At 34.7% G+C, this 27,241-nt stretch overlaps 1 protein-coding gene across 24 annotated transcripts in view; it reads right to left on the reverse strand.

Annotated features, from left to right (window-relative positions):
• Positions 1-27,241, reverse strand: part of PPFIA2 (PTPRF interacting protein alpha 2) — a 478,195-nt gene that overhangs the window by 45,430 nt on the left and 405,524 nt on the right. For 13 of the 24 annotated variants that reach the window (XM_019835282.3, XM_019835280.3, XM_019835277.3 and 10 more), the window contains 3 exons: positions 25,375-25,529; positions 16,180-16,273; positions 2,425-2,433 (listed from right to left, as the gene is read on the reverse strand). In XM_019835282.3, coding sequence (XP_019690841.1) covers positions 2,425-2,433; positions 16,180-16,273; positions 25,375-25,529 — 258 coding nt within the window. The remainder of the gene's footprint in view (positions 1-2,424; positions 2,434-16,179; positions 16,274-25,374; positions 25,530-27,241) is intronic. The other 11 variants (XM_045062110.1, XM_019835278.3, XM_019835276.3 and 8 more) reach the window with 1 other exon arrangement.

The following is a 27,241-nucleotide window of genomic DNA, read 5'->3' on the forward strand; positions in this document are numbered from 1 at the left end:
ACTTGATTTTAAAAAGCATAGCATACTGTGATTTTGTGTGTGTGTGCAAGTGTATGTGTGTTTGTATATCCTATAATGGCACATTTTCACATGAAGTGCATATAAAATCCATTACACTTCTAAGTACTATTTTATTTGGATTCCAAGAACACATGCTAGGTTGTTTGGAAATGAAATAGTTTGACGACATTAAAACCAAAGTTTATTCATACTGAAACCTTTTTTCTTCAAGCTGCTCTGAAATGGAGGGCACAGTCTCAGAAACAAAATGTAATTTATTTGTGAATTTGAGTTGGGATTTACATAATTTCTTTCCTCACTTTATTTTGAATTTAGTCAGTTTCAAAGCCATTAAAAAGGTATAAACACACACACACACACATGCACACACAGAAATGTGATGAAGCAATACAATTACTCATGCTGTTACTGAAAACTAAAGGGATTTGTATTACTTTCCATTAAACAATTTCATTTTTGAAAGATTCTGTGGTCTGTTCTCCCTAGTCACCTCCTGATAGTAAATTGGGGACTTATTGGAGGAACAGTGGTAATTTTCAGGTTATTTGGATACCATTTAGACTAGATTACCTTAGTGCCTCATCTAATTTTCGCCCTCTTTAACTCAGATTTTGAAGTTTATAGTTTTCATGCTTCTTGAGGTTATAGATATTTTCTCATCCTCTTGTGAGGTTCAGGAAGTTGACAGTAGTGTCAGTAAGTACAGAGAACATGTCAGTCACTCAAGGGTACGCAAAACAAATGGGAAAGCTGGGGCTTACATTCTTACCTTCTCATCCCTAATTCAGGGAATGATCTTTCCACCTCCAATCTCCTATCTTCACTAAGTTTGTACTATCTTCTCCTGACACTTTAACCTCCTAAGCTTTCTTTTAGCAATTCTACCGGGGAAATGATTTTAAAGTCCTAAAATGTTAAATTCCAGGAGCGTGTACAAGACGGCAAGAATCTCAATTTTAGAATGAATTCCATCAGTTTCTTAAAGTACATAAATGACAATGCAACATGCATTTATTATTTTTCAATATTTAATTCAAAAAGTGAAGGGAAAATGAATGGGATTATTCATTCATGGGATTGAATATTTTCAATACTCAATGGGATTATTTTCCTTATGAAACTTAAAATGGGATTATTTTCCTTATGAAACTTAAAAACCATGAGAAGACAGACCACTGATATTACATGATAACATGAAAACAATGTTTTAAATCTAATACCTAGAATATTCATTATATTTAAAAAGAGCTTACAAATTTGGCTATCATAGTTGAATAGTACCCTAACCACGGCTTGCCTTGCATTTTTAAGAACACTTACTAGGCTTTCCTTAATATCATAAATTATCCTAACTGAAGTAAATTCTGCATTACTAAATAATTAGTAGTACTAACTAGAACTTAAAATTAGAGTAGAAAAATATAACAAATATAAACCATACTAATGAACTAAGCAATACTACAAATATAAATATGTTATATATTATATATTATATATATTATATATATATATATATATTATATATTATATATATTATATATATATAATATATATTATATATATATATTTGGTTTTCAATTTAAAAGCAATACCTTTCCCAAACAGAAGTGTTTTTAAAAGCTCACCATGTTACCAATGTAAAAGTTGAAACCAATGTAAATATTTTATAAACGTTATGCATAATTTGTTTTACTTTGAAGCCCCATTTGTCTTAGGAATAGATAATTAACATGTTTTCATTTTAGTTCAAAGAGAAGGATTTAAAATTTTGTACTGTAATCTGAGATGTTTAGATTTTTAAATCTTTGAAAATTAACCTGTAGTACAGGAAATAATGGGAAGCACACACAAAACCAAAGGAATAAACCAAAACCAAGGATTACTTTGGAATCTAAGTGTAAAAGTCCTACTGGGGAAGATCCAACATTTATCCTCTTCATTTAAGTGCAGTTCTAATAATTAACAAAGAAGTTTGTCTCTGGAAGAGAATGTGGGTGGAGAGCCACTAAGCACTAACGAGCACTCAGGCCAACCCAGCCATGCAGCGCAGTCCAAAATAACAATGTGGCCTCCAACTACTACTTAAGCCTCACCGAGTGCCACACTAACTCCTAAAGCATGACTTGAGAAGCAAGGAAATGACGTCTGGAATATCTTTTGACGTGTGTCTAATAGAACTGAATAAACAGAAGTGCCTGCAAGGCCAACATAATTGAGTGTGAACATTTCTCTGAACCAATGATTCCTTTTACAGTGTGGAAATGAATACACTTTGCAGTTTTCATTTTAGGTCAGAGGCAGTGCAGCTTGTGTTAAAACTGAAAAGAGAAATACTAAAGATAAAAGACAAAAAGGATGGTGCTGAAAATAAACATGTTCAGCAGCCATTGTCATTCAACTTACCCAGATGTGCTTTTCATGAGATGGAGAAGGATGGATGGAAAAGAAAAGCACACAAATGTTAATGGATACATTTTAGTCCAAAGAAAGCCATGGAATAAAACAAGAGCATCATTTCAGATGTGCAAAAGCTCAGATATGAGAAAGACATGGTGTCTTTTTTTATTTCACCGTGGCACACATACTCACTGCGTCCAAAAGCATGATCAGGTTGAGGGCAGGTCTAATTGTTGACTAGTTAAGTCTGTCTCTTGAAAATGAGCCACTCTGAAACATGCATGACCACATTTTTCCCAGCCTCTAGTATACTCCAGGAAGAAATCAGGCATTTTATTAAAGAACATTCTTGACCTCAGGCCACTCCTGGGTTGTTTTACAAATAGAAGCAGAATTTACCAAATGGTGCTCAGATTCTCATACAGCCTTACATGTCTACTGTTTCAGCTCAAGAAAAAGTACAAGAGACCCCTGGAGAGGCAGCAACTTAAGAGAGCACTGGTGTGAGCGTCAGGATATCGGGGTTCTAGTTTTTATACATGATTTGGTCAAAATTACCAGCAGGTTCTGATTTCCAATCTCCTTACCTTCATATGGGGCAAGAAGAAAATTATACATTCAGGTCCATAATTGTAATATTCTAACAAATGCCGTAAGAATAATAATTTTTATAATATGGCATTTGCCAGTAATCAGAACATGAGAAGGATAAAAGAATCCCATGACTCTTTTCCCCTTGCTGCAATAATTCCTTCTCCTCTGTTTGAACTGGCAAAATAAATGTTGTTTGTGCCAACTGAGTCTCTTTCGACAGAAACATTTATTTGGACAGATGTTTATAAATGTTGCTCTGAGGAAAAAGGAAACTAGTTTGGTTCACCAATATTACCATAAATCATCGCAAAACAGCATTGATTTAAATATAATTTTTGAGGTAGCCCACTTGCTCCCTGGATATAGTAGTGGCACTGGGAAAATATGGAATTTAAATAATTCAACAAAAAGCCATGGTAATATTATTTAAAATTTTCTATACGAGCATAGTAGACTAATTCTTAGAAAAAATAAAACTTTTACTACAACTCATAAAATATATTAAATATAACAAAATATGAAGCAGAAATCCATATCTCAGATATTAGGCAACTTAGAGAGTTTCTTTTTTATTGCTCAGTCATTATAAAGAAAAGGTTGGCGTGCAATGAAAACACCCTGTACGTGCCTCATCTAAATGCATTCATTCAGAGAAACCATGTATTATTTTATTAAATAGGCCTTTTGGAGAAATGCGTATTCTTTGACCTTAGCTCCAGAACAGCTGTGGGAAGCTCTTTAAATATTCACATAAACAAAAACATAAATGTCCATACATATTGGCACCACAATAACCTAAGAAATTTAAGGCATTTTTTTTTTAACATCATACATGGAACAGAAAGAAAATTAAAACCAAAAAGAGACAGTTTCTAAATTGTTAAAATGGCTTTCCTGTCAACGTATCTGTGAACTCTTTGATGAGCTCTTAAAAAAGGCAATTTCTGAGCTTTCCAGGAAAATTGCCAAAAGCATTTGGGGCCAGTTATTCCCATGGACAAAATCATCTTTCTCAGCCTACCAGTTATCTAGTAATTGCTCTCCAATAAAACAAGTTGATTAAATATGTGCACAATGGAATATTAATAGTCCCCATGTATTCATTTAGCATTTTCAAAAATAGAAAACTAATATCAATAAAAATACCTTAAATATAAAATGTAAGAGAAATTATGAAACAAACAGGAAACACAAATATAAAAAACATTCAAAAAGTGTTACTTAAATTTCTAATATGTTATCAATTGTTATAAGGTTTCTGATTTTTCAGAGTTTTTATGAACTTTCTTATTCTCCAGAGTCAATTGAAAGCAATACTGAGCAGTTACCTCACTTTAGAATATTAAGGATTTCAGCTCATGATGAAAAAAAAAAAAAAAAAAAAAAAAGTCCTGCAAAGGACAAAAAGCTAGTCATAAATGACTCTGACATATCTCAGAGTGGTAAATACTCTAAATTCATGTCAGAGGGAATATATATTTGCAGAGTTTTTTCATCTGGATAAAGTATTTAATTTTTCTTCTATGTTCTTTCCTACAAGCAGTTATTTACAATAACACATAACCTCATTATTCGTTTTCTCTTCACTCCAGATTGTCAAGATTATGATAACATCAAGACAGAATCTGTGAAAAATAAATGTTCTTCATGTAAAGATCACTGTGAGTAATAGGCAAATAACAAGTTTTAATTGACACAGAAAAAGAACAGGTTTTAAGTTACCATTTAATGAATATGATCAAATCCAATTATTGGCATGTTTTCCTTGGGAACATCAGCATACATCCAGACACAAGTAGACATTACCAGCGAACATCTGTCTTTTTTCCAAAATGGTGCCTGAAACTGTTCAGATGTCTCATTTTAATCTTCTAGATCTCTGACTACATGAATGGGCCATTTCCTGTTTATAAACTAGTCAACTTTGAATGTTAAAACTTCACATGATACATAATTCACTACATGAGCTTCATATGTGAAATGTGATTGCTTCTCTCTTCTTAAGGTTCAAATTGGTGACTCAGAAAGATTCTAAAATCAATTATTAATACCAGATTGAGGAGTGAATGGGTAGCAACTGATGTGAAAAAGTAGAATAAAGAAAGGATTTCCTTTAATAGGTGAAACCTGAGAATGTTTAAAGAAGAGAGCAGAATCTGAAAGTATAAGAGCAAATAAGAAGTCAGCACAACATGACTGAGAGACCGGGAAGAGATGAGCACTCAAGCAAGAGGGTATCCTAGTTTCCTGTAATAAAACAAAAAAGGGGCTAGTGTTAGTATGCATTTGGCAGCAAATAATTTAGGGCACTCAGATGGTTTCTTCCTTCTCTCCCTCTAAAGCAGAATGTGAGTTCATCTGCAGAGGATGCCCCTTTGAGAACAGTGGAGTTCTCTAACAAAAGTTTCAAGGAGTAGAAACAAGATTGGTAAGAGAAAAATACTGTAATTACAGGGCACTGATGAAATGCCAAAGGAAGCTGGCCCGAAGTCTTGTACTATAATGTTCCTCAGCAGCATAAAGGTGTTCAGTTGTAGACATAGAGAAAGAAAATTCATTGGTGGCAGCAATAGTGGCATGTGGATACAACCAAATGAAAGAAGAGCAAAAAAAAAAAAATGAGGAATTTTTGAGTGTGTTGAAATCATGGACATGGAATCTAAGCTAAATAGGAAGCAAGGAGAGAACAGAAAGGGGCAACTGTGCTGGGAAAGGATAGAAGTTAAGAAGAATGATAGTTGACGAAAATGACAAAGCAAAGCTGAGAGAAGACTATGGTTAGGAAGGAATGATCTGTTTGAAGTAGTAAGAATTAGTAATTTTGGAATAAGAGTGATTTGGAGGAGATGAGATGATATAGAATATGACCATGGAAGGTGTCTGACTTGAGTAGAGAATGGCATTGGAAGCCATGACACTTACAGATTAAATTGTGAGTGGGTGATCTATGTGGATATTAGGGCACCACAGGGTGATGGAAAGGTCTACTTTATGTATAAAGACATGGGACACATTGAAAATAAATAGTCAAGCATATTTCTAGAGATCTTTATAAATGAGAGGAAATGGTTCAGAAGTTTTCAGTATGGTTCATCATCACGCTACTGCAGAAATAACTTTTCTTTAAAGTTAATACTGATTTCACTCTAGTTCCATCTGTGTCATTGCAATGGCAAGATTTCATTCTTTTTTTGATGGCTGAGTAATATTCCATTGTACATATATATCACATCGTCTATATTCATTCATCAGTCGATGGTGTTAGAGTGTATTATGCTAAGTGAAATAAGTCAGTCAGAGAAAGACAAATACTCATATGTGGAATTCTGGAAACAAAACAGATGAACATATGGGAAGGGGGAAAAGAGAGACAGGAAGCAAACCATAACAGATTCATTCCTATAGAGAACAAACTGAAGGTTGTTGGAGGGAGGTGGGTGGGGGAATGGGCTAGATGGGTGATGGGTACTAAGGAGGGCACGTGTTGTGATGAGCACTGGGTATTGTATGTAAATGATGAATCACTAAATTCTGTTCCTGAAATCAATATTATACTATGTTAACCTAAAATTTAAAGGAAAAATTAGAAGGAAAAAAAATCAAGTTAATACTAATTTCAAATAGTTAGAGATTTTTGAGACTCTTTTCAAGAGGTTAAGAAATCTTTATTCTTCTAAGAATTTTGTTCATTTGCCTAGCAAATCTAACCCAGCCAAACACAGTTAAAGTTGTGGTTCTGTAAAATCTGAAACAAAGACATTTCTTTGTATTTTTACATACATGTACATAAAATACACATATATCCATACATATGTTTTTAGGGGACATATAGAACTAGTTTTTAAAATAAAACTCTGGAAATAAGATACAGATAATCACTGCTCTCCTTAGAAATGTAGAAACAAAGAAGAGAATCTTATTTGATAGGTGGCTAATTTTAAATAACTGTGGGAAGAGAGAGCATCTTCAAAGACCTTATGAAAAACCTATGCAGAGCCAATATAAGATCCTATATTTGTGGAAACAAATGTGGAGAATTCTTTCCAGATTAAGATGTCAGCAGTATATTTAAAGGTACCCTAATTAGTGAATTTTTTTCTTCTAAAAAAGGAGCTTAATTATCCTTGGTATTCGATACTAACTTTTTAAGTTTTATTGGAATGAATTGTGTAAGATTGATTCAAGCACACATTTAAATTTCTTACATAGCTTATTTGTAAGTGCTCATTACCATTCTTACATCAAACTTTGAGATATTATGTGTGGCTAATTATATGAAAAAAAGCAATTTTATAACACAGCTACATTTTGTGCTTTGAAACTATCTCCTCTTTCCAGTATTAAAAAATAGTTTGGCTTGAATATATTTATTGCTCATGTTGAAAGATGGGATAAGGTCAGATGACAAACTAATTATCCTCCAGAAAAAAAAATATGCTACTCTTTTCGGAGTATAAAGAGGGTGAGGGATTCTCTTTTGACTCCCTATATAAACCATTCAAATATATAAGATATAAAGGTGCAGCTGACAAACAACTACATACTTTAAATTGCAGCTTTACCCTGAGATCCCAAATAATTTAGAAAAAGGCTGGACTGAAGAGATCCAGACTCTTGTATTGTACAGTGCCTGGAAAGCTATGTTTCCTCATAGGTGGAGGAAAATCTACCTCAAAGGCTTTGTGAAAATTAAAAGATAATACATGGAAAATACGTAGTATAGTACCTAGAATGCTGTAAATGCTCAATGTGATTATCAAATTCTTATTACATATATAATAAATATTATCATTACTATACAAAGAATGAGGAGGAGAATGGAACAGGGGTAATTACAAACAAGTATTAGATATTAAGTATATTAAGACAATAACATACAAGATGGGAAGTAGAGAGAGATAAGGCTGGTGAGATAAATAGGAACCAGATGATGCAGGCACTTATGGGCCATATAAAGTCATCTGGAATTTATCCTAGAGAAGCTAGATAATAACTGAGGGATTCTAGGCAAGTTCAGAAATATAATTTAGATAGATCTCTTTAGCTGAAGTACAAAGAACGGATTACAGGAAGGCAAGAATGTATCATGGTTTTAGTATGATGGTCTGAAAAAGGAAAGAAAAAAACCAATACATTTGAGAGATTTTAAAGAGATAGTATATGGAGCAAGAGTATACAGAAGTGCACAGAGGTACACAAAGGAAGAATAAGGACAAGGACGACCAAGGGCAAAGATGAAGCCTAGTTTTCTGGTTTGGTCATCTGAGCAGAAGTCACTGCCCTAGTTCCTATTATTTTCTTAGGATTTCTTCTTTACTTGAGAGTTCTTTCTCTTGGCAGAATCTGGATCTCTGTTGTTTATACCCCACACATTCCTAATTATTTCTAGCATACCTTGAAGACATGTTTGATATAATCTTGCTATACTGGTCATGTTCCTTGGAACATATGCTGGTTTGAATATATCCACTTAAAGTATATTTCCCAGAAATTAACACAATATCCAACTATAATCTGAGCAGTACATAGAATTTTGGCCCTATCCATTGCTTTTATCGATACTGAAAATCATTAACGCCCTTGCTAGACATTGCTAACTTGTCTTTTTTGTAGAAACAGAGATCTTAGGAGTTGCAGTTAAGATCCCTCTATACCTACACGCATACCATATCCCCCATACACAAGTAACCAGTAAGTAGAGTCATAAAATTGGAGGTAGAATTATATAAACACCCCTATTAAACTTTATCTTGTTAGATTTGGACCTCTATGTAAAGGTCTTCCTTAAATAAAATAATTTATCTAAAAATTTAACTATGTCTTCCAGCTTCATTCTTCCACAAATCTGATACTCTTATTTAGGTCACCTGTGAAAGAACTGAGTCTGTCACCTTCTATTTTACTTAGTCCTCATCAGTTCTTTTGTTCAGCCCCTTCGGTTACAATGGTTTCATCAGTTATAAACCCATTTTGTTAGTTTCAATCCAATCTTGTGTCTAGAAGTAAATTAAATACCTTGCTGAACTCAATAAATGGTGTTTCTACAGTATTTTTTGTCTAGAATGTCTACATGTCTAGAAAATGTTTGAAAAGTTTAAGGGCACAGTTTATTCTTAAAGGATTCCGTTTACTCTTGGTAATCGATAATCTCCTTTCTTACTGATCAAAAATAATCTAATAAATATTATAGATTTATTTTGGCAACTAACAATGAGGTGAGCAGTCCCTAGCTTGGAGAACAACTTTGAAATAAGAACATTAGGTAGCTTTAGGTTTGCGGCACTTTTTTTTATTCTGTTCAAAGACTAGTGATTTAGAGAAAGGATCATGGCCTCTGAAATACCCAAGTGCAATTATTTGTTTTCACATCTGTATTTCTACAAGTGCTCTGAAAAATGGAACTGTGCAATTTGAATATCAGTAGTTTCCAACACAGTTCTTGGGACATAATAGGCATTAAGGGAATGAGTAAAAAATGATCATTTGTGTATTCTATTAATCTAGGATATACTTCAGTAAAGACAAATGATATGGACTTATTTAGAAAAGGAGATCATTCTTCTAGTATATGTAGCTATCTTAAGTTTTAATTTCCTATTACTAATTTTTATTTTAATCATTCCATATCATAAATGTTTCCCCTGAGCAGAAAGTATAGGGACTATATAGCGCTTCTGTTCTAGTTATTCTGATCTATGAACATTGCACTGTTGGCTCAAAACAGCAGCTCTATTCATTCTGAATTCTTTTCCTTCCTTCAAATAGATAAAATATATCTAAATATAGTTAGTTATAAAAACACTTGGATTTTCCTTAGCTTTATTTTTCCTAAAAAAAAATCAATGCATTTTGGCCTTTAGCCTTCAGATATTATTATTTTCTTAGGTTTAGGGAATTTTTTACAATTGTCCATGGTTGGAGTCAGACGGCTACGTAGGATCAGATGGCAAGGCAATGTTAGCGCTAGCTCAGTGCAGGTAGAGAAGACATACTCGTGAAGTTTCGAGTAAGAAATCGAGACACGTTTCCCAGAGAAATATTGAGAACATTAGGTTTGGGTTCTGAAGTATTTTATATTTTGTTAGATCCTTTTGAGTTGAGTCGCCAGATGTTCCCCTTGCAGTCATGTCTGTATAAAACAAACCTATGACTATAACTGATTGACCCAAGCACACATATCTGTTCCTCACTAAGCCAATCACATGCTTTCACCTAGGAATTTAAAATTTGGACTTAGGTGACACAGAAAATATGAGTTCTTGGGGTGCCTGGGCGGCTCAGTCGGTTAAGCTTCTGACTTTGGCTCAGGTCGTGATCTCACAGTTTGTGAGTTTGAGCTCCACACTGGTCTCTGAGCTAACAGCTCAGAGCCCACATCGGATCCGCTGTCTCCCTCTCTCTGCCCCTTCCCTGCTCATGCTCTCTCTCTATCGGAAATAGATAAATAAACATTAAAAGAAAGAAAGAAAATATGAATTCTTGATAACACTCTGCAGAAATATTTCATAATCTCTTACCGCTGAAATTTTGGAGGTGTGCTGGCTCTGTTGTTTCTGAAATCTCTGATACTCTAATAACCTACCATGAATTCTCGTTTTTGCTTTAGTCAGATTCAATTCCTATAACAGGCTTACAAAATAGATTTTTGAGGAGGAAGCAAAGACATTTACCTTCAATATATATAGCACTACTTCGAAGGGAAAATGTATTCAAAGCTTCCAACACATGTCATACAAACTAACCTCTGGAATGCAATTCATTTATAAGTTTAACTTGGCACACAGACACTTAATAAATATTTATTAAATGAGAGAATGTAGTGGAATTTATGTGATACCTCTAATTATGAATATTTTCAGTGATATTTATTTTACTTAGAGATATGCAAACTCTGAACCTTCCAAATGCCAAAGATTAAAAGTGCCGAGTCTCAAAACACATTAAAGATTATGCACTGAGGAAGACCCTTAGGACTGCAATGGAAATAAATTAACTAAATCTATAGAGCTTCACTTTTATGTCTTTGAAGTTCTAACATAAAGATTCATTGGTAGTGATTAACTATGACTGCCATGCTTCAAGGATAAAACCGCTTCTCTGGAGGATGCTACTGATAGCTGAGTTGGAATGTTAATTTCATTTTAATGATGTTGAAAAATTGATTTCAAATCCATATTCATTTAGCAATGATATCCATTTGGAAGAATATAACATATCTAACACAATAATAATAATATATTACCTACATTATAGCTAAAGAGTGAAAATGATAAATTAGTGTATTAATATTTATATGGTACTTTTCAGTTTTAGTCTCAAGGTACAAAAGATTTCAGTATACATGCACGTTTCAAAAAAACATATACCGTGTAAAAGCGCAGGAGGAAAATCAGCAGATAAAAATTAGGATAAAGACTTCAGAACATATATATCTGGAGATATGTATCCATTTACAGGGTATTCTGTCAATTTTCATATGTTCACTGACTATCAAAGACTGTCATGAGAATTAGGTACATTACTATTGAAACAAACAAGTTCATCTTTAATCTCATAAGTCTCTAAAAATAAGCTTCTTGGAAGTAAAGTTGAGCCTAAAAATGAAATTTTTAAAAGTCAGTACATGTAAAACAGTTCAGGTTAACAAGTCTCCAGATTGCAAGTATAAAGTAAAAATATGAAACAAAAAATATTTGAATGGAAACATGCTTATGATATTTCTGAACCCGAAGAGAAAAATCTTAACATGTTCAGAGAGAGAGAGAAGAAGCCCTACATGTTATATACAAAAGTGACAACTAATTGACATTAGATATAACTAGAGGCAAGAAGAACAGTAGCTTTAAAGTTTTGAGAGAAATTACTTTCAACCAATAGCTGTACACTTCTGGCCATTATCAATGAATTTTAGATGTAAAATATATTTCCAGATCTCTAAGGACTCAGGAAGGTTGCCACACACCCAACATCATGTTTCTAGAAATGGTGATATGGGAAATTGTCAGCTAAATTCCAGGAAAATAAATTCCAGGAAAATAAAGACAAGAAATATGATGAGATATTAATACAAATACACTAACATTGACACTTTAAAAATTCTTTTAGATGCTAATGACCTAAACTTTCATTTCTTTCCTTGTAAGTTTATAGTCCTTGATTCTAGAGAGACACATTTACAAAATCACAATATTGTAGATGCTATTTTCAAGGAGAAGTGGGGATTATATTTGTACACCTTGCAAGTCTGTGACAACCCAGCTTTTTCTGTGTCAGGTAAATTTGTTGAATTTTGGGGTTCAGTTTTAGGAAACCACCCCTTTTTTGCCATATATTTAAGTCATATTCTAACAATTTGATTGGTGATAAAGCTGACATTTTGATCTCTAATTGCCTGACTCCTTTGTCTATCATCAAATAGATTCTCAACTTGGAATATGTTGTACACCTGAAACTAATATAATATTTTATGTTAATTACACTTCAATAAAAATATTATGCTCAGAGAAAACAATAAAAAGAAATTCAGGTTTTTATGAGCCAGACCATGTAAGTTTGTGACCTTGCAATAGTTTCTATCATGCCACACAATTACCTTTTGTATTTGCGTGGCTGGCTTCAGTTGGCCACTTTGAGCAAGTAGCTGTAGGTCTTAGATTAAAACATTAGCTGGAGAGCTAAGAAAGGGAAATGAGTTCTTAAATATCAGGGTGACAGTTACAAAAGGGAAGAGGTGGAATTCTCAGGTCTAGTTGATCATAATGTGAATTTTAGAAATGGTAATGCCATTTAGTATGTGTTGAGTCAGAGAAGGTGCGTGGAGTCCACTGAAATCAAACAAAGGATGATGGACAAGATCTCAGAGAGCAGTGACACTCCGGAAGCAGCCCACATCAAGAAAACTACAAGAATCACAATTTTAATATGAAGAGAACATATTGAGAGTACTAAGTGACTCAATGCTTAAAGATTAGGAGAGCTATACCATGAGGCTATAGAAAAACTGGTCAAATTTTAATGGGGAAGACCAGAAAAATTAATGTGAAGTACTCAAAGAATTACTAGATGAGTTTCAGCTTGACACAATCATTGTAGGTATTAACTGTACCCTCTATCAACCTGCTGGAACAATGGATGCAATTAAAGCTTTAAAGGAAAGTGTAGTAAAGATAAGGCATAGTAAAAGCAAACCAGGCAGAACAATAGTAGATCAACTTCAGGCCTAGGTGAGACTGTGTTCTGATGGGATAGCACCTGAGTGATAACTCAGGTCACCCAACTCAGGAAGGGAAAGGTTGGCAAGATTTTCTTGAAAGTGGGTGCTTTCGCAGATCCAGTGTTGTCCTATTCCTATTTCTGATCATAGGGAAATAACTAGAAATATAAGAAAAACAAATGCCTACAGCACAAAGCAAAGTAAAAGAATGAAGTAGGGACACAGAGCCAGTAAGCTGTCCTAACCTATGTATGTTGAATATACTGGATCGCAAAAGTGCCTCAAATTAGACCTTTGTTTGAGAGTGCTAACATTACAAATTTCTGAACTTTGCAGGAATCTGGACTATCTTGCATGCTGTTCTCTGTAAGTATCTCCCACATATGGGTTTTTTTAAAAAAAAATGTGTCATAACTAACTTCTTTAGATAAGATTTCTCTCAATTAAATTTAAATTCACAGATTGTCAACTTTAGATACCTGATACGCTAGTAAAGTTGAAAATAAGATTTTTATTCAGCTTTGCTTATTACCATTGAGACTAAGGAAGCTCTGATAGGAATTTTGGGGCAGTGAACATAGGTCTAAGTTAATGCTAGACCTTCATGCTAGACTTCATGCTAGAAACATCATTTGGCTTGGTCAATGGATAGAATGTAGATAAACAATTGGCAGGAAGCCACAGTCATTGCGACTATGCACATAAACTATAATTGTTCAAAATTTTGAAAGAAATTACCTCATTTTTGCTTTTGTTTATTTTTCAATAAAATGTATTTGATTTTTTCCTCCATCTTGAAAGACTAATAAACATGAAATAATTTATTTTGTCTAGCTTATAAAACTCATTAGATGAGATTTTGGTAATCCAGAAACTAAGGCATAGTGTCATCCAAGTCCTGAATAAGTATTAGCACTTACATACATCTCATAAATACTGGTTACATATTTATACACATGGAATAATCAATAATACCAGAAATACTCCTGTCCTTCCATTAATCAACTCTGCCTTGTCTTGTTGGATCCATTTTAACCCAAATACTATTATTCTATAAGAAATAATTGTACTGAGAAATGTTATTATTATATTATAGAATTTTCTTAATATTCTTCTTAATATTAAAGACCAGTATTTCATTTAACACATTATAAAATTATATTTTGCCAAAACATATTGCAAAATAACACTCAAAAATCAAGTACAGTAAAATCTTCAAACTAAGTCCAGAATTAAAACTGGTTTCTGACTATGAGGGTAGTCAGGATTTGGGAAATAATTCCATAAAGTTAACATTAAGTCAATCCAACAGAAAGAGATAAAATGTAAATATATTATTGTTTAAATCCTGCATAATTGGAATGTTTAATTTTAGTGGCTGTTGAAAAGGACATTTAATTTGGTTCCATAAACAACCAATGAACTATGTTGTTTGTCTCAATATCATCCTTGCATGCAATGTGAAAACAGGCCAAATTGCCATTATATGTAAGTATTTCATTATAGGAGAAATGAAAATTAACCTTTAAGTGAAATAAAACAAGTTCATTAGCCAGGCTGGGCTTTAATCACTCTTATTCCTTTAGACTGAAAGTAATTTTGAATAAATAAAATTGAAAGTTCTTTACACTTGAAATAAATTGTAAAGACTCTATCCAAAGAAGATTTTTTAGAAGAATGGTTTCTCAATAAAGAGGCAAAAAATTGAATAAAAAATTCCTTGATAGTAATAAATAAAGGCAAGACATTTCAAACAGATTGTGATAATATTTAATTATACATTTAGTGATCAGTAATGAAAAAAGAAATATCTACTAGTATTGAATAACACCGAGCAGTTGGCTATATTCAAGAAATAATCTTCTCAAGGTAATTTTTTCTGCACAGTATTTCTATTAAATTTGGATATATATGTGTATATAAATATAATATATATATTGGATATATATATACATTGGATATGTATTATGGACTATGTAGAAAATTAGTGAAATAATTAGGCTAGCGAGCTTTTCTACAACTTGCAAGTCTGCATTTCCTCATTATTAGTAAACATCTGTAAAGCAAATGAGAAGGCAAAATATGAAGTCAGTTGATTACACTGAATACTATAACCCCATGAGCATATCTGCTACAATAATGATGACTAGAGCAATGAATATTATTTCATGGGAAATAAAGTAAACATAAAAACTACAAACACAACGTAATAAAATATATGAGAAGGAGGAGAGGAAAAGAAGTAACCCACCAATAGATTCTGGAAGAGAGAAATCCTTTGGCTTTTAAAGAACATGTTCTATAGATACTAGTTGATCACTGAAAAAATGTTACTTTGTATTTTAAAAATATGTTACTTATGGACCCCACTAGCTTTCTAACAGCTGCTGAGACTCAACATTTGCCAATTTTGCAAGTCATTTAAATGTTCCACATTATATATATGAATGAAAAGATACACTATAATTTCCTGCCAGATGCAAAACAATCTGCTCTGGGTCTAAAATAAATGTATGTTCAATCAGTCAGGGAAATATTCTTTTAAATACTCCTGTATAAGAGGAGATACTTTAATTGTCAGAGGAAACACGAAGTTGGATAGTATACATTCCCTTTTTATCATACCAATTCAGCCCTGAATTTCATATCAAATAGATTATCACATTACTTACAAGGCTACATTCAAATATTTTAAATATATATGATTTTTGCAATCAATGCATTGGTCTCTTAGAGAAAACTGTCGATTTCTACTACAGGTCAGAGATGTGTACATCTATTTCAAACCGTAGCTCAGCAGAACCAGAAAACTCCAGAATTGAATAGTTTTAGGGAATACTAGAACAACAATGGCCTTAGTCTATTGTTTCCAATGACTGTCTTTTTAACTCCCCCACAAATGATAAAGAGTAAGTGCAAGTTAGAAAATAAAGGAAGAAAATCTCCAAACCTACTTTTTCTTCAGTCTTCTATCCTTCTCAGCTTGAGTTCCAAGTTTGCCTAACCCCAGGGACTCCTGAGCAGCAGCTTCAGTCTCCATAAAGCCTCCTGTGAAAAAGTAACTATTCATGTTAGGTTGGATACACTGGGTCAATTCTGAAAATAAATTTTTAAAAGTTATTTGTTCAACTACTCAGTATCACGAATTCTTTTTCTTTTTTAGATCGTCCTTATACTGCCAAACCAACATGCATAAAATGGCATGGGTACATAAATGAACGTACACTGAGAGAATGAAAAGAAAAGGTAACGACTGACCTACTATTCATACCACCCTCGACATAATACATAATCTATGGAATATACACTCCATGGAATATACAAGCTTCAAGGTCTCGTTTTCTTCTTATGAAAAAGAAGAGCACATATCTGTGTAGTGAATGGAATTTGTTTATATTTGAAATTTGACATATTTGATGTAAAATGGGACAAATGATAGCCCAATGAACACAATCGGGTGCATGTCTTCAATTCTAAGTCAAGAGACTACAGAAGTATTTGCTGACGTCTAAAGAGTTTGCATATCCTCCTTCTGGCACCCTCTTTTCCTCACCTGGCTGACTCCTTTATCCTTCAGGATATGCCTTACTTCCAGAACTTCATATGTTCTGGCAGGTTAGTTTTGTTTTGTAAATTTCAGAATTATATCTGAAAAAAAAACCTATATCTTCAAAAAATCTTGGTAAGCATGGTTCTTATCCCAGCAAGCCACTAATTATTTGGTGTAGCATCATTTTTATTGGTGCTAAAAAATACACAATACACATAACCTTGAAAGGAAAGGAAGAGGAAAGAAAAGTATGTTGTGCATCAGATAGAATTAGATATTTCACAATGCAATTATTTCATCCAGGATCCATAAACATATAGTTAATTCATAAATTCTTTGTTACACTTGAAAAATGAGAACTTAATCCTGGATGCTGTTTTCTTTTTGGTATTTACTATATGCAAAAAACATGAAGTCAAGGTAAGTGAAAAAAATGTTCACTATTTTTAAGTGGGTTAAAGTACACATATTTAAAAAAAAATTTTTATTTATTTTTGAGACAGAGAGAGACAGAGCATGAATGGGGGAGGGTCAGAGAGAGGGAGACACAGAATCTGAAGCAGGCTCCAGGCTCCGAGCTGTCAGCACAGAGCCCGACACGGGGCTCAAACTCACGGGCTGTGAGATCATGACCTGAGCCAAAGTCGGACGCTTAACTGACTGAGCCACCCAGGCGCCCCAAAGTACACATATTTTTTAAATGGAAGGGATTTCAATTCCAGTTAAGCTCAAGATTAGGTAGAAAGAATTAAGCTAATACCAACTCTTACAAAGACGACTACTACTATCCACACAAATTTCACCAATATGTCAATAAATAAAATTATTAAAGATAATTTTACTATTCTGCCACTGTAATTTCCTGACTTCACATTTGCAGGGCTTGACCAAGTTATGGTTTCTCTAGTGAAAAGTAGTATCTTATTAAAGTGTCAGTGAAAAATTTTATTGTTACTGTTTTTCATAATTTATTTTAGCAAACAATTTATAATACTCAATGCTATTACTTCTGGAGCATTGGTATAAATGTTAATCTCATAGCCTAGTAACTCTGTTAACTGAACTGTATCATTGTAACACAATCCTCTTAATTTTTTTTTTTTTAACGCTTATTTATTTTTGAGACAGAGACACAGCATGAACGGGGGAGGGGCAGAGAGAGAGGGAGACACAGAATCGGAAGCAGGCTCCAGGCTCTGAGCCATCAGCCCAGAGCCCGACGCGGGTCTTGAACTCACGGACCGCAAGATCATGACCTGAGCTGAAGTCGGATGCTTAACCGACTGAGCCACCCAGGCGCCCCAACACAATCCTCTTTAATTGAAAACACACTGACTGCTGTCTAGATCTAATCAATACTTTTGAGTTCAGGGGCAAACATTTACTTTATTCAATTATGCACATGTGCAATTAATACTTAAAATTTTTTTTATTATGAAAGAATTTCATTGGTGGTACCATTAGGAAAGTCATCCACTAGCTGACTGAAAGACTCTTGGGGTTCATTTTTAAATGTGGGATTTTCCATTTATTCACGGCGTGTGAATGTTTTATTTCTCTCATCGGTGTACTTGCCTTATTGTATATCTAGAAATTATTATTCACAGTCTGCAAGTAACAATAAACTTGTTTTCTTGAAGTGAAAACTAAAATGAATGATTCACATAAAAGTTACGAAATTCTTGATCAGATGGGGACACAGAGACTGATGAAGTAGACCCATTAAGTAAACAATGATACACTTCATCCACCAAGTGGTTATATGAATCAGCCTTTTTATATTTTTCTGAGCAAAGAAGAACATATAAATTATCATTTAAATGTTTTTAAGAACCTAACATTTTAATTAGCAAAAATAACATTTAAAAAAATTAAAAGCTCTGGGAGAGAAACAAAGAAAGTTCTAGAAGAATATTGTGAGTCAAAGCTAGACCCAGGAAAATAGATATTAGAATTGTTTCCCATAAATAAAACCATAAAAATAAAAAGCATGAGGAGCTTGGAAATACTCTGAATACTTCAAAATCTAATATCCTTGGAATAGAGCACTTAATAGAGAATTATGGCTACACCCTACTTCAAAATGCCAATATAAAATGAAACTTATTGCCATAGTAGGTACAATTATTTTTAAGCATCGCATGTAGGACAGTACCCTTAAGCAGGAGCAAAAGTCTAGTCATGTGCATTTGTTTTAGCCCAGCTAAAACATTTCTGGGTGAGAACCTTCTTTCATAGAAGAATTTTCAGGTTCTGGTAAGGATGATGTCAGCCAAACCAGCTTATGAACTCTTACTTTATGAATGATCATCCCAATCTGGAGAGAGTCTGCCTCATTTTTGCCCAGCTGGTAGTGGGTTCATATGGCTGTGTGGGTTTTAAGAATGTCTACCTATTCATCTATACCAATATTTTATTTACTAGTCACACAGGGCTATGAAACACTTGAAATGTGGTTGGTCCAAATTAAGTGTTGCAAGTATGAAATACACATATGATTTTGAAAATGTAGTGTTAAAAGAAAGAATATAAGATATCTAATCAATAACTTTGTATTGATTACATGTTGAAATACTTCTGATATATAGACAAATAATTATTGAAATTTATCTCACTGGTCTCCTTTTACTTTTCGTAATGTTATATATGGGATTCACATTTGTGGCTTGAGTTACATTTTTGTTGCACAGCTCTATATATCTCGGTGGTTGTAAACTGGAGACTGTACCAATCTCCATAAGAAATATGAGTATTTGTGTATGTTCGTTGGAGGAGAGAGGCACATATTCAGATGTCACAGTGACTGCAAAGGGCAACTGATACATAGTGGGCAGGGAACAAGGATTCTAAGCATTCTTCAATGAGAAGAAAATCCTCTAATGTGTCTTTAAAATGGCAGGAGTGCCCCTGATATGAAACATTAGCCTGTGGGAATCTGGGGGGTTGCTCACTCTCCAGGAGGTCTTCTAAGAATATGAAGAGAATATCATTAGCTCCACCCTCTCATGGCATGAGGTATTCAGGAATACAAGGCTTGAGTTTCATGATTCAGAGGATTACTCAGATAATAAACTGCTTATCACTTTTCAATGGCCACCTTGTAGTTGTGCATGCAAACACCAAGCCCAAATCCTCATCTTCAATGAAGTTCTCTGGGCCATCACTATCACTCTTACTTTGGCAAGGTCTTTGAGGAGTTGGAATTGTTGGACACAGGACCACCAGTGGGATGTGAGTGTTCCACTAAAGTATTTTTTTTCTAGCTCCCTTTCTACATAAACATCTTGAGTAACCCCAAATCAGCAGGACAAGGATCTGGTGGTCCAATGTCATACAATATCATTCTAGAGAGCAGGAGTGAGTGGTTCACTTGTCAGATCACCTTCTTGGAAACAGAGTTAGGCCAGTGGCCCAGAACAACTCCATGGCTCTAAGCCTCTGGGCTCCCTGGGATATCTGGTTGACCCCAAGCATGAGGTAGAGAGCATACACTCTGAAGGGAAGCAACAGAGACTCAAATCCACATGGTTTGGTTGGATCAGACACCATGGCTGGATGGCACTGCCTCCCTGTTTTGTCCTAGTGTCTGAAAGGTTAAAAAAAAACCCAAAAAACAAAAAACAGTGCTTTCAGTGATTGGACCCACACAGGTACGAATCTTGGCTAAGAGTCCTGCCCAGATAGCACTGCCAGCCCTAGTCTCTCCCAGGCAACAGAGAGGGATGATAGAAAATTCCAAGGAAAGTACTGCAAAGTATGAGGCTTCCTAAGACCCAGGTCAAGGAGTTCAGTAAAGGACTCTCTTATACCTGGATCTATGAATGGTACTGGTTGGAGCCTTCTGTTCATCCAGACTGTGAGGGCAAATATCTCTATGTTGCTTGGTCCTTTGATTCCACTCAAAATAATTTATTTCGTGTTGGCCCTTGAGGTACAAGTCTGTAGGAATTTCTAGCCAAAACCCACATTGCAAAGTCTGTGCCTCTTCATTTGTCCAATAGACAAATGGACTTAAAAAGGGACTTCTCACTCTAGAGAGATTAAGACTGCAATCTGTTGCCCATTGGTGATTTCATCTTTTTCATCTGATCTCTCTTCAGTATTAAAGCCATAGCATTCAGTGGGATTTAAACACACTTTGAGTTTGTAAATGGTTACTTCATTGCTCTATATCAGTTACTCCATTAGCTCTCTAAAAAATGCACCTAGACACAGGGCCTGGCTCAAAAAGGGTATGTGATAAACGCTCTCATAATTGAAGCTAAATAGTGTTTTCTTCACAAAAGGCCCTTTCACCATGCAGAGTATGAGTCATCTTTAATAGATACTTTGTGGAATTTACATTGTATCTGTTGGCTCCATAGCATCTAGGAACAATCTAAATTTGGGAGTAAAGGCCAGCACAAGTCACGCAATTTTTATGTGTAGAAATATGCTTGCCAAATAATCCTGGTGCAATGTTGATGCTGTTTTCGTCATTATGAAGTTATTTTCTTTATTATGTTGATTATTGTCAAGTTCAGGCAACTATAATACAATCTGTCAGATGACCATAAAGGAAACAGAATTACAATGTAGTAGGCAAAAAAAAAAATCTCTTGGAGATGTATAGCCTCTCATATTAATTTAAAGGAAAGTCACAAGAGTACCTTTTATTTATTTATGTACTTAATTATGTATTTGTGTATTTTTACTTAGTGATACATGTATTTTTACAGCAATAACTGGGGACATTGCCTGTTCAAATTTAATCTATTTTTTTCTTTTTTACTGTTTCATTTTTCATAGATTTGTCTCATTTGGTTCTATTGGATCAAGTCTCCATTCTTGAAAATCTTTGTCTTTGATTTGTGTTGCCCTCTCTTACAATGCCTGTCAATGGCTTCTTTCCCTAATTTTTTTTAATGTTTATTTTATTTTTGAGAGGGAGGGACAGGCAGAGAATGATGGAGACACAGAATCCGAAGCAGTCTCCAGGCTCTGAGCACAGAGCCTGATGTGGGGCTTGAACTAACAAACTGTGAGATCATGACCAGAGCCGGAGTCAGACACTTAACCGACTGAGCCACCCAGGCACCCCAATGGCCTCTTTTCTTTATACTTAACATTAATTGTTAACATCAGCTAGGGCGGTCATGTGCATTCTGTTCTTTTTTTCTTTATAGTCATTATAATTGGAGTTCTCTGATGACCTGGGAAAGCTGGTGCTTCCCCAGGTAGTAAGCCAAAGAATGTGGTAAGATCACAGAGAGAGAGATTTTGGACCCTCCATAACTCAGTTTTTGAGACAGTCTTTAGAAATAACACTTTTTTTTCCATTTGTGTTTCCTATCCATATCAATAATCCAAAAATCAGATACTGTGCTATTGAAATATTCACATACAGTGACTAGGGATGTATTTACCAAGGACAGAGTGAGTCCTAATTAGGCCATTAGAAACCCTTGATCCAAGGTGTCATCATTCTACTTATTAGCACGGTAACAGGAGGACTATTCAACCAGTTACAAACCTCACTGCATTTTTCCATCACCTAGGCCTCATTTTGACATCTTGTCCACAGGGATGCCATGAGTCACAGCTCACCCACTGCCCTTCCTATTCTCTTCCAGAGTAACTTTGTCAGAGAAAAAAAAAAATGAGTGTCATCTGATACAGTTATTTTTAACACAGTTTAATTTGTTTTGCTTCAAAATAGGTTAATGCCTTCAGATAAAATTAAAAGGCAAGCCCGTCAGGATTCCAATAACTGATGTATAATCATAGATTGTGGGGTTCAAACCCCTTTTCCCTAGCTATGCTGGTAGGATAGACAATGTAGCAGGTAAATTTTTTCTGGGTCAGAAATACGTTGAAGTTTTGTTTTGTTTTAAATAAAAGGTTGTATATGCTTATGTACTCTATCCTACTAATTTGAAAGCTCCTTGATGCCAACAGTTATGCTGTAGCCATTTTACTAAGGCTCATGGTTGGTACTCTAAACTTAAAAGTGTTTCAATATATGCTTATTCACTCAAAGTAGGAAGATGTAAATGATTTTGGATTATCTGTGTGTTCTTTTCCTTCCCTCAAATTCCCAAGCCTATTGGGTTTCTCCAGGAGCTTTGATTCACCTTCAATATAGCTTCTACATAGCTCCAGAGGAGTACATATTTGTAACTGTCTTCCTCATCAGTATTGCAGTCCTTAGAGTGATTTCGACTCTGGTTTTGTTTATGTGGTGACTTTTTTGTTCTTCAGGGTAAAACAAAATCGCTCAGAGCTCAGAAATCTTCCCAGGGTGATGGTATGATCATGAATAACTATTGCTAGTTTCTGATTTGGATGGAGTTGATCACTGATTCACTTTATAACTGGTATGACATAGAGACACAAAGTTACTAAAAATGGGTAAGAAAGGCTAGGTTTCAAGAAGAATGTATATTTTTCTAGACTTTAAATTATATTTTGGATACCTTGATTTTGACAGAATATTGTTGGCAAAATTTCTAATGATTTAGTAACTCTTCATCAAAATTAAATTTAAAATAAAATAGAAAAAATCCAAAAGAGAAAGGCAATGGAACATATTTTAAAAGGGAAAGTAAATTATAGATCCCAAAATGAATATATATGTTTAAATAGGAGTAAATAAAATGATTACTCTGTTAGCAAAATAGTTTAAAATAACTACCTACATTATTGTTAATTACACTGTAATATATTGGAAATGACAAATAATTTGGTAAGAATATAAATAGTTATCAAACAAGAAATTAAAACAATGCCTTGACAGGCACATTTTATATCCAAAAAATAATCATCTTCTATCTTCTTTCCTTATGCAATAATTTTTTTATAGCCTTAGGAGTTCCTTTCCTGAGAAACAGAAGTCCAAAGAGGATTTAATTCATCTGTTGAGTAACATTTAATCACACAGCTGTCTGGACATTACTTTTTCATGGCTTCTGATACACTGTGTGGATTTTAAAAAGGCACTTTTGAATATACTACATTTGTACCTCCGCAAACATAAATATTGCTCTCAGAAATTCTTTCGGTGCCAGGACAGGAAAGTTAGCCAGGAAGTTGGAGCATTACTTGTAAGTAATCATTCCTTTATTTGGGAAACTAAAGAAAATGCTAAGAGATTTGTATCATTCTGTTCAGCATTCACCATTGGAGGAAGGAGCTAAATATTTTTTCAACAGATTAACTATATTTCTACGTTAAATAAGAAAAGATAGAAAAAAGAAGATGCAATCACAATAACCAATGTGATGAAAAGAGATTTCAGAAGAAAAAATATAGGAAGACACACACACACACACACACACACACAAACACACACACACAAGCCAAGTGTATATTTACCTAGGGTCATTTAAAATGTACTGATGTATGTATGTATGTATGTATCTATCTCTTTTAAAGTTTATTTATTTATTTTGATAGAGAGAGAGAGCACACAAGTAGGGGAAGGGCCAAGAGAGGAAAAGAGAGAGAATCTGAAACAGGCTCTGCACTGTTAGTGCAGCCCCTGATGTGGGTCTCGAACCTATGAACCATGAGATCATGAATTGAGCCAAAATCAAGAGTTGGACACTTAATGAATTGAGCTACCCAGGCTCATATACATATATATATATGTATATATACACACACACACACACACACACATATATACACACGTGTGTATATATATATACATATGTGTGTATATACACATATATATAAAGTTTACTTATGTATTTTATATATAAAGTTTATTTATGTATTTTGAGAGAGAGAGAAAGTGTGAGCTATGGAGGGGCAGAGAGAGACAGGGAGAGAGAGAATCCCAAGCGCTGAGAGCACAGAGCCAGACACGGCCTCACTCTCACAAATCAAACTGTGAGATTCTGACCTGAGCAGAAATCAAGAGTCGGATGCTTAACCGACTGAGCCACCCAGGCGCCCCTGTACTGATCTATATTTTTATTCCATTAGTGTCCAACAATAACTAACACAATCCCTACTGCCCTATTCCTTCCTCTGTCCTCCCACTTACATACTGTAGAGTTTATTCTGTGCAAAGCTGTGATAGCTTTAAATAAAGAAACCTGTACTTTTTTGGCCTGAATATCACAATTCTTTATTTTGGTTAAAAAGTTATTATGGATTTTTTGTAGGCATCTCAATTTTTTCAACAGAAAAGCATTTATATACATCTGTGTTTTAAGTGGTAGTATACTCAGTGGTTTTAAACATTGACACTAAGATGAATATTTCAGTTCTGTAAATTACTAAGACATTGTTTACTCATCGATAAATAAGAACAACAGTAATAACACTTGTCTTGTAGGGACCTTGTGTCTATCAGAGTCAGTCCTAAATAATGTATAGCTATTGTTATTCACAGAGGAATCAAAAGGATTGGATGTTTTATAATATTCTTCCCTTGTAAGTTTTGTCAAACATTATTCAGCTAAATTGAATTTACAGAGCTGACTGAAAAAGGAAGTGTGTCAGGTAGGCAAAAGAAAAATGCAGAGACGAGAAATGAAATGAAAACTAGACAGACCCTCACAAGTGACCAAAATGAGTTGCAGTGGAAGTTGTCAAATTCATGCACACTTACGGAGCTGCCCGAGTCGGGCTTTTTCCTTTTTACCAAACAGACGTCCTATTGAAGACTTGATTCCTTTCTTCTTGGGGGCTTTGTGAAGAGAGTCTTGGCTGCTATTGGAACTGCCAAGCCCAAGGCTTTCTGGCTCAAGGGAGGCAGATAAACTACTGCAAAACACAAAAGAGGGCAAACTGCTCATCCACAAGGTACACAGACTTGTTCCTTCATAAAGGGACAAACGAAAGAACACTTACTGTCTTCCTTTCCTCCCACATTTGCTCTTAAGCATATTGAAATTTGTGGTTGTTGTTTTTTTCCCTCAGCCTTAGGGCTCTGAGCCTCCAAATTTTGTTTAAGGAAAATGATTTCTGTTCTAAATGATTTTCCCCCTTATTTTAATACAACCAATGAACATAGGCCGGCTTATTAATTGCATGTTAAATGACCTTCCATTATTTAGCAAGTGACCCTTTACCTATTTCCACCTCAGAGTATGATTTTTTTAGTCTTAAACATAATGACCTATGATAAGACATTGACATTTAACTAACAGTGAAGTTTAAGCTGCTGTTCCAGGTCACAGCTTGACCTGATTTTCTTCTAGCCATCTTTCTCTCTCTCAGTTTTGGAACCTAATTCATTTATTTTTTTAATTTAAAAATGTTTATTTATTTAATTTATTTTTTTAAAAGTTTACTTATTTGGGAGAGTGAGAGAGAGAGAAAATGTGAGCAGGGGAGGGGCAGGAGAGGGGGAGAGAGAGAATCCCAAGAGGGCTCCACACTCAGCTTGGAGCCTGACAGCAGGGCCCAATCCCAGGAGATCACAGCCTGAGTCAGTATCAAGAGTCAAATGCTTAACCACCTGAGCCACCAGGCACTCAGTAGCTAACTATAGATGCACAGATTAACAAACAGGGCACTGGCAAATGAAGTAACTTGATCTCTTCCTTTAAGAGAGATTGGTGAACAGTCAGGAAACCAGAAAAGAGGCATTTTTAATGGTTAAATTAGTTTGAGAAAGAAGAAAAATCTTAACCAGAAATAACTCCTAGTTGGTATTAGCAGATCATCACTGTTTTTATGAGATGACTATTTCTCTTTTTGATATTAAGTTTTCAATTTTAATTCTAACATAGTTAACATGCAGTGTTATATTAGTTTCAGGTGTACAATACAGTGATTCAACAACTCTATGCATTACTCAGTGCACCCTAAGTGTATTCTTCAATACTTATCACCTATTTCACCCATCCTCCTACCCCTCCGCTCTGGTAACCATCAGTTTGTTCTCTACAATTAAGAGTCTGTTTGTTGATTTGTGTCTCTCTTTTTTTCCTTTGGTCATTTCAATGTGTGTGTGTGTGTACCACTTGTTCTTTTTTTTAAAATTAAAAAAAAACTTTTAAAATGTATTTATCTATTTTGAGAGAGAGAGGGAGAGAGTGAGTAGGGGAGGGGCAGAGAGAGAGGGAGAGAGAGAATCTTAAGAAGGCTCCACACTCACTGCAGAGCCCAATGGGGGCTTGATCCTACAACCCTGAGATCATGACCTGAGCCAAAATCAAGAGCCAACTGCTTAACTGACTGAGCCACCCAGGTGCCCGTTATTTATTTTAGAAAGAGAGAGAGAGAGAGAGAGAGAGAGAGAGAGAGAGAGAGAGAGCTCACATGCAAGTGGGTCAGGACAGAGAGAGAGGGGGACCAAGTATCCTAAGTGGGATATGCACTGACAGCAGAGAGCCCGATTAAGGGCTCATACTCATGAACCCTGAGATCATGACCTGAGCCAAAGTCAGACTCTTAACTGACTGAACCACCCAGGCACCTCTGGTGCCTCATTCATTTAATTTTAAATCATCTAGGTGGGATTTAAAAGC

This window comes from Felis catus, chromosome B4 (genome assembly GCF_018350175.1).
Source record: "Felis catus isolate Fca126 chromosome B4, F.catus_Fca126_mat1.0, whole genome shotgun sequence".
NCBI lineage: Eukaryota > Metazoa > Chordata > Mammalia > Carnivora > Felidae > Felis > Felis catus.